Source organism: Bison bison, unplaced genomic scaffold (genome assembly GCF_000754665.1).
Source record: "Bison bison bison isolate TAMUID 2011002044 unplaced genomic scaffold, Bison_UMD1.0 scf7180017864512, whole genome shotgun sequence".
NCBI classification, from domain to species: Eukaryota; Metazoa; Chordata; class Mammalia; order Artiodactyla; family Bovidae; genus Bison; species Bison bison.
The window spans coordinates 2,726,982-2,735,893 of record NW_011495066.1 but is presented as its reverse complement, the minus strand read 5'-3'; the positions used below and the strand labels follow the sequence as shown (position 1 = coordinate 2,735,893).

The window sequence follows — 8,912 nt, the reverse complement described above, 5'->3', positions numbered from 1 at the left end:
GGGTGGGGAGAGGGAGATTCAAGAGGGAGGGGACATATGTATACATACGGCTGATTGCCTTGCTGCATAGCAGAAATCAGCTGTAAAAAAAAGCAATTATCCTCCGATTTAAAAACAAACAAAAAAAAGGGTGGGTAAAATGATTTGCTGAGCTGCTGATGGCAGGCAGAACCCAGCTATTGATGGCAATTTTTTTGAAAGTCAAGCATCCTCCTGTGATGCGAGTTCGATCCCTGGGTCAGGAAGATGCCCCTGGAGAAGGGAATGGCCACCCTAACTCCACCATTCTTGCCTGGAGAATCCCGTGCACAGAGGAGCCTGGCGGGCTACATAATATAAGTCCATGAGGTTGCAAGAGTCGGACAGGCCTGAGCGACCGAGCACACACATGGGCGGCTGTCAGCCTGGCTCCACATTAGGGCCACTGTCGTGTCTCATTTGCCAAGAAGGCACGATTGCGTGAGGCGGCCGCAGAGGAGGAGCCCGAGGTCTCAGTGGACCACCCTCGGCCCCAGGCTGGCTAACGTGGCATCCGTTACTACCTCCCTTGAGAAAGCATGTTCATCAGTGTCTGCCAGGCCTCAGGGCACACCAAGGGGGTGCCCGCTTCATCCATCCTGGGACCACACGCAATGCCTGCTGCTGTCAATGGAAGGCAGTGGGTGCAAGGTTTCCTGCCAAGGGCTCGGAAAAAAAATAACCCGAGTCCCTGGCAGGGGCGACCCAGCATCCATAAAGAGCCTGGGGTAGATGGCACTGGGTGGGCTTCTGACCCTCTGGGGAACTGGGGATGTGTCTATGTCCGTGTCTGAGGCAAGGCATTCCTGAGTGCAAACTCAGGTTCTGGGGTCACCAAGAAAGTGAAATCAAACTGTCAGTCGCCCAGTTGTATCCGACTCTTGGCGACCCCACGGACTGTAGCCCGCCAGGCTCCTCTGTCCCTGGGATTCTCCAGGCTAGAACACTGGAGTGGGCTGCCATTCCCTTCTCCAGGAGAATCTTCCCAACCCAGGGATCAAACCCGGGTCTCCCACAATGCAGATGGATTCTTTACCATCTGAGCCACCAGGGAAGCCCACGGGTCAGTGAGAACTTGACTGTATTGGGTGTGGGGCTGGGGGGGTTGGTGGGGACCCGGGCGGTGGGCGTGCAGGGAGTTTACCTGAGTGTTCCAGATGTGCACACACTTGTCGAAGGAGCCGCTGGCCAGGTACTTCCCGTCGGGGCTGAAGGCCACGCTGTACACGGGTTCCTGGTGCTTGGTCAGCGTGTGGAGGCACACGCCCCGCTCCACGTCCCAGAGGCGGACGGTAGAATCGAACGAGGCGCTGGAAAGACAGAGATGGTCACCGCGGACGCCTGTGGGTTCAAAAAAGGCCACCACAGCTGTCGGCAGGTTCCCGCCGGTCTCCCGAGGACGTGACTCTCACAGTGGGAGTGACTTTCCTTACATCTCAAAGACCGTAAGTGGGTATTTCTTCCTCTTCTAGAATGTGACTCAACACACACTGAACACAAAGCCACGGTCCAGGGAGGGGACATGTATGCCTGTGGCCGATTCATACTCAGGTACGCCAAAAGCCATCACAACATCATAAAGTTTTTCTCTTCCAATTAAGATAAATAAATTTTTTTAAAAGTCATGCAATAAATCTCTTTCTCTTTTTGGGTGCCATTATCAAGGGAACAAATTGACAGCCACACTCATTTATTTCTGCATTTCTGTGAGACACAAATGCTACGTATTTCCTAAATTTTCTAAAACGGTCCCACCACTGACAACACATGTATCGCTGCCAAGTGAAAAACAAAGCCAAAAATAAAAAGCCGAGAGCCGTATTCGGGGAAATGGTTAAGTGAGCGAACACAAATTTTAATCCCACAGGAATTAAAATATAATCACATCCAAATATACAATCACACTCTCGGGAGCTGCAAATTTTAGTTACGTCTAAATCTGAAAGAAGAGCGTGAGTGCATGCGTGCCACGCTGTCCCATTCATGCCTGACTCTTTGTGACCCCATGGACTGCATCCCCGCCAGGCTCCTCTGTCCATGGGATTCTCCAGGCAAGAATACTGCAGTGGGTTGCCGTGCTCTCCTCCAGGGAATCTTCCCGACCCAGGGATCAAACCCACGTCTCTTACATCTTCAGCATTGGCAGGCGGCTTCTTTAACACTAGGGCCACCTGGGAAGCCCACCCACCACAGAGCTGTTTCACCAGGCATTTCTTTCCTCTTCTGGGACTTAAATCCATCCCTTTATGCTTGGCGCCTAGAAGGCTCACTTACGGCCGTCATGGGTACCATGTGATTCAAAAGCACCTTACAAGTCATCAAACAAAACAAAACAAAAAAGATAACGTTCTGTTCCTAGACCTTTAAGTGCATTTCAGGCCAGTGGCTTGCAATAGGAGCATAACAGCTCTCATGTTTTTCTGGATCAGCTTTTAGCTGATGCAGGAATTCCTTTCTGTGTTTTCTGAGAGACGGCCTTGGGTCAGGCACTTTCAGTAACAGATTCTTCATCCCACTGCTATGTGACAAAGACAAGGGGAGGGGGTCTCCCCCTCATTTACTGCAGGGCTGGGCCACCAGCCATTCTCCCCACTAACCCATTCTCTCCAATTCTGCAGGAAAAAACCCACTGCCGCTTCCTCCCAAGTCCTGTCTTTCCCAGGCCAGACCACACAACCATGCTTTGTGGGATCATGGTCTCCAGAACCCTCGGTGTGTCCCATGTTCACTCCTGGAATCTCTTTAGCTTGTGTGCCTCAAGGTTCTTATTAAAATATCCTACTGGGAGTGCAACACTGTATCCCGAGTGAGGTCTGAGCAGGACTGGGAACACAGAAGTCTGCAGAACGCCGCCTCAGTGAGGAGCTTTTGTGGACTTGTAACCGCTCTGCTCCCTTCTGCGTGTCACTGACTGACTAGTCCTCTGCATCCGATGCTGGTGTCTTAGGGGGTTTACTGCACACACCAGGGGTCCCCATCCTCCGGGACCTGACGCCTGATGATCCGAGGTGAAGCAGACGCGATCATAACAGAAATAAACGGCACAATAAATGTAGTGCACTCGAATCATCCTGTAAACCTTGGAAAGTGATTTTCCATAAAACTGGTCCCTGGTGCCAAAAAAGCCGGGGACAGCCAGGACGAAAGGTTAGGCTGGATCTGGTATTGGCCAGGGAACCTTCATCACCATCAACACTCTCACCACCTGCAGCTCCGAGCTGGGCCAAGTAAACCAAGCCCGAAGTGAAGTGAAATGAACTGAAAGTCACTCAGTCGTGTCCAAGTCTTTGCGACCCCTTGGACTATACAGTCCATGGAATTCCCCAGGCCAGAATACTGGAGTGGGTAGCCCTTCCCTTTTCCAGGGGATCTTCCCAACCCAGGGGTCGAAACCAGGTCTTCCACATTGCAGGCGGATTCTTTACCACCTGAGCCACTGGGGAAGCCCAAGAATACTGGAGTGGATAGCCTCTCCCTTCTCCAGAGGGTCTTCCTGACCCAGGGATCGAACCAGGTCTCCTGCATTGCAGGTACATTCTTTACCAACTGAGCTTCCAGGGAAACCCAACCAAGCCTGAGGTTCAAGCTAAACTGCTTCCTTTCTTCAGTTGTAGTAAAAACCTTCACCAAAGCAAAGTGCTGGGAGAGTAGATGTAAGCAATTCCTCCCTCCAGCCTCAAGGTTAAAAGCATCCTTATCTCAACTTAGCTATCATGTGATAACCTCTATCTCCTGGCCCTTTCACTTTGAGTTAAGTTTCTAAGTAACTCTGAATGTGAGTCACTCACTCGTGTCCAACTCTTTGCGACCCCACAGACTGTAGCCCGCCAGGCTCATCTGTCCATGGGATTCTCCAGGTAGCTTTGTCCCATCTCCAGGGGAACTTCCCAACCTGTGTCTCCTGCATTACAGGCAGACTCTTTAGCATCTGAGGGCATGAACACGTTTGCAAGACACACTGACAGCATCTCCTGGTCTCTTGGGGACACGAATGACTTTTACTGGGTGCATGGCTGGCGCAGCCTCAGCCACCAAGGCTGCTTTCGGGAACCGAGACTGGGGTGCGGGCTGTCTGTCCTTTACCTCGCCAGCATGATGCTGGAGTTGGGGTTGCTGGTGGCCGGCCCGGTGGGACTCCACTTGATGGTGTATATCTCTTTGCTGTGCGCCTGAAGGTCGTGGACACACGTGTCCTGCTTCATACTCCAGATCTACAGGACGCAACGGGAACACGGTGAGCAAAGGCAGATTCTTCCACTGCGGGGAGCTTCGGCACCGTTCCTGCCTGGAGCACTGCAGAGGTTTCTCTGTCCCTGGGAAGCTGACGTCCAGCGGGGTGGGCGGCTGAGAAAGGGCAGGCGCTTCACAGGCAGAGGCGTCCGCTGACCACCAGGGGGCGCCCGTGAGAAAGGCCAGAGAGTTCCATAGCACCCTGGTCTGATCTCGGAAGCTAGGCAGGGTCGGGTCGGGTCAGGTCTAGTTAGTAATTGGCTGGGAGAAAGGCCTCGGGAACGGAAGGAGGCTCCACGGGACCTCGACTGATAAACAGGGCTTCACTGCTGGGGCAAGCGCCACGTCGTTTGCAAAGAGAAAAAAACGACAGAGGCAGCAAGAGTGCTCACAGCACAACGGCCAGCTGCAGGAGGAGCGCTGGGACCGAAGACACAGCACGAGGCCCCGGGGTCACCAAGGGTCACACGGCCCAGCCTTGCAGCCTTACCTTCAATGTCATGTCATCAGAGCAGGAGGCTAGCAACATGCCAGACGGATCCCATTTGATAGCGTTGACCTCATTCTGCAAGAGAGCAAAAGGTTTAAAAAAAAAAAGAAAGAAATGAAGGCCTGGGTGTAGTAAACACAAGAGTCCAGCAGAGGGCAGGAGCGCTCTGTCTTCTCTGCAAAAAGCCTGGGAGTAGTAAACACAAGCGTCCAGCAGGGGGCAGGAGCGCTCTGTCCTCGCTGAAAAAAGCCTGGGAGTAGTAAGCACAAGCTTCCAGCAGGGGGCAGGAGCGCTCTATCCTCACTGCAAAAAGCCAGGAACCTGTAAAACAAGTTGAATGCAGAATTCCAAAGAATAGCAAGGAGAGAGAAGAAAACCTTCCTTAGCAATCAGTGCAAAGAAATAGAGGAAAACAATAGAAAGGGAAAGACTAGAGATCTCTTCAAGAAAATTAGAGATACCAAGGGAACATTTCATGCAAAGATGGGTATGATAAAGGACAGAAATGGTATGGTCCTAACAGGAGCAGAAGATATTAAGAAGAGGCAGTAAGAATACACAGAAGAACTATATAAGAAAGATCTTCATCACCCAGATAATCATGGTGGTGTGATCACCAACCTAGAGCCAGACATTCTGGAATGCTTTAGGAAGCATCACTATGAACAAAGCTAGTGGAGGTGATGGAATTCCAGTTGAGCTATTTCAGAATCTAAAAGATGATGCTGTGAAAGTGCTGCACTCAATATGCCAGCAAATCTGGAAATCTCAGCAGTGGCCACACGACTGGAAAAGGTCAGTTTTCATTCCAATCCTAAAGAAAGGTAGTGCCAAAGAATGCTCAAACTACTGCACATCTGCACTCATCTCACATGCTAATAAAGTAATGCTCAAAACTCTCCAAGCCAGGCTTCAACAGTACGTGAACCGTGAACTTCCAGATGTTTAAGCTGGATTTAGAAAAGGCAGAGGAACCAGAGATCAAATGGCCAACATCTGTTGGATCATCAAAAAATCAAGAGAGTTCCAGAAAAATATCTACTTACTTTATTGACTATGCCAAAGCCTTTGACTGTGTGGACCACAACAAACTCTGGAAAATTCTTAAGAGATAGGAATACCAGACCACCTGACCTACCTCTGGAGAAATCTGTATGCAGGTCAGGAAGCAACAGTTAGAACTGGACATGGAATAACAGATTTGTAATAAACAGGGAAAGGAGTACGTCAAGGCTGATATTGTCACCCTGCTTATTTAACTTATATGCAGAGTACATCATGAGGAACTCCGGGCTGGAAGAAGCACAAGCTGGAATCAAGATGGCCAGGAGAAATATCAGTAAGCTCAGATATGCAGATGACACCATCCTTATGGCAGAAAGCGAAGAAGAACTAAAGAGCCTTTTGATGAAAGTGAAAGTGGAGAGTGAAAAAGTTGGCTTCAACATTCAGAAAACTAAGATCATGGCATTCGGTCCCATCACTTCATGGCAAATAGATGGGGAGGGAAACAGTGGCAGACTCTATTTTTGGGGGCTCCAAAATCACTGCAGATGGTGACTGCAGCCATGAAATTAAAAGATGCTTACTCCTTGGAAGGAAAGTTATGACCAACCTAGACAGCATATTAAAAAGTGCAGACATTACTTTGCCAACAAAGGTCTGTCTAGTCAAAGCTATGGTTCTTCCAGTAGTCATGTATGGATGTGAGAGCTGGACTATAAAGAAAGCTGAGCACCAAAGAACTGATGCTTTTGAACTGTGGCGTTGGAGAAGACTCTTGAGAGTTCCTTGGACTGCAAGAAGATCCAACCAGTACACCCTAAGGGAGATCAGTCCTGAATATTCATTGGAACGACTGATGCTGAAGCTGAAACTCCAAAACTTTGGCCACCTGATGCAAAGAACTGACTCACTGGAGAAGACCCTGATGCTGGGAAAGATTGAAGGCGGGAGAAGGGGACGACAGAGGATGAGATGGTTAGATGGCATCACTGGGTCAATGGACATGAGTTTGAGCAGCTCCAGGAGTTGGTGATGGGCAGGGAGGCCTGGCGTGCTGCAGTCCATGGGGTTGCAAAGAGTTGGACACAACTGACCACCTGAACTGAACTGAACTGAACTAACACAAGCTTCCAGCAGGGGGAAGGAGCCCTCTGTCCTCTCTGCAAGAAGCCTGCTTGCATTCACCCTGGATAACCAAGCAGCACCCCAGGTTTCAGGCATGTTTCTCTTTCTCCTTCCTCCTTGATCCAAAGTGCACAGTCATACGCCCTACACAGCCAGCCACCCTCAGCTATATTTCTCCAAGGGGGGAAAAAAAATCACATCTAAGAAGGAAGCCAAATGAATTTATCTGGAAACCAATGTAAAACCAGTTAGTTATTTCAAAGCTGACTTTAAAAAAGTAATTTTCATACTTTTTTTTTCCCTTTATGTCTTCAGACATTTTTATAATACCTACTTTAGTGTCTTTCCTGCAAAATCCAACACCTGGCTCATGCCAGATAATTAAAAAAGAAAAACAAAACAAAACAAAAACACCACTGCCAACCCAGGTGGATGACTGACCACTGGAGGCAGCTTCAATAGTCCCAAGGAGGCTAGAGGAGAATGAGTTGGCAGTCACAGTAAGTAGGCTTTTAATCCTAGGCAGAGACCAGCCGGTTTCCCAGCTCCCCACACACCTTTTGTGAACCCGAGGCCCCACACTCAGGACTCACACTCACCGTGTGTCCCTGGAATGTTTTGACGGGGCGGTCGCAGCCGAGTCTGCAGACGTGAATACACATGTCCGTGCTGCAGGAGGCGAAGGTAGTGTTGTTCTGCCAGTCCACGTCGAGAGCAGGGGCTGCGGAGAAGCAAAGGGCGGAGGGGTGGGGGAGAGGGGACAACACGGGCATTGAGCAGGTGTGCACAGAGCTCAGCTGACTCAGAGGCGGCAGCAGCAGAGTTGAGAAACCTGACAATGTGATTAAAGCAAGACTCGCGGTGCCCACACAGCCTCTGTGCATCACGGACCCTGAGGTCTGCGGTTTACATTTGCAAGGATGACCAGACGGCTCCAGAAAGAGAGCCGACCCCCACCAAAGCGTCACCCAAAGTGATGCTTTCGGTGCCCTGAGCACACAGCAACTCGCTCCCCTGGTGCAGGTGAGATGGTAGGGGAGAAGCACCTTGCTGCTCCCAGGAACGTCACCGGGCTGGGTGATGGATTTTCTTTCGGTGGGGAAGGGAGAGAGCGGAGGAAAAAGACTTCACAGCCTATGTTCAACGTGTGTGTGTGTCTCTCGCTCAGTTATATCTGACTCTTTGCGACCCCGTGGACCACAGCCTGCCAGGCTTCTCTGTCCATGGGATTCTCCAGGCACAAATCCTGGAGTGGGTTGCTATTCCCTTCTCCAGGGAATCTTCCCTGATCCAGGGATGGAACCCAGGTCTTCTGCACTGCAGGCAGATTCTTTACCATCTAAGTCACCAGCGAAGCCCCATGTTCAAGGTATCAGGGTTGAAAGAAATGCCCCATGACCCGTTACTGCGTTCTACAACTTGAAGATGCTGAGTTGACGAGAACATCTGAGGGGAGACATGTGGCCTTAGGATGGACACCGTCTCTATGTCCTGGGCCTTTCTCAGAGGCCGCTGGCTTGAAGACCTCCGTGAGGGTTTGGGGGACATGACGGCTTGCTTCCCTTCTGCCATCGTCCCCAAGAGACGACTCAGCACCCTCATTCTCTCCGGACACGTCCCTGTTTCTACAGAAAAGGAGGGTTAAGTCCTGCAAGCCTCTGCACAGAACTTTGCCAACTGATCAATACCTAACCTTGTCTCACGTGTTTCTTACACGTAAGTCAGCCCTGAAGTGGGACGAGAATCCAGCTCACCCAGGATATGATAAATCGGACAACCCCCTTCTAACCTTAGCCTTCAACGTATATTTATTAATTTTTTAACATGTATACTTTGGCCAGCTGATGCAAAGAGCCGACTCATTGGAAAAGACCCTGATGTTGGGAAAGATTGAGGGCAGGAGAAGGGGACGACAGAGGATGACATGGCTGGATGGCATCACCGACTCAATGCATGTGAGTTTGAGCAAACTCTGGGAGTCGGTGATGGACAGGGAGGCCTGGCGTGCTGCAGTCCATGGGGTCACAAAGAGTCAGACACGACT

At 50.5% G+C, this 8,912-nt stretch overlaps 1 protein-coding gene across 1 annotated transcript in view; it reads right to left on the bottom strand.

Moving 5' to 3' along the window:
* TBL1X (transducin (beta)-like 1X-linked) overlaps positions 1–8,912 on the bottom strand; it is a 61,396-nt gene that overhangs the window by 2,948 nt on the left and 49,536 nt on the right. The window contains exons 10-13 of the mRNA XM_010829906.1: positions 7,468–7,589; positions 4,739–4,813; positions 4,102–4,229; positions 1,163–1,328 (exon numbers count right to left, since the gene is read on the bottom strand). Of these exons, the coding sequence (XP_010828208.1) occupies positions 1,163–1,328; positions 4,102–4,229; positions 4,739–4,813; positions 7,468–7,589 (491 nt within the window). The remainder of the gene's footprint in view (positions 1–1,162; positions 1,329–4,101; positions 4,230–4,738; positions 4,814–7,467; positions 7,590–8,912) is intronic.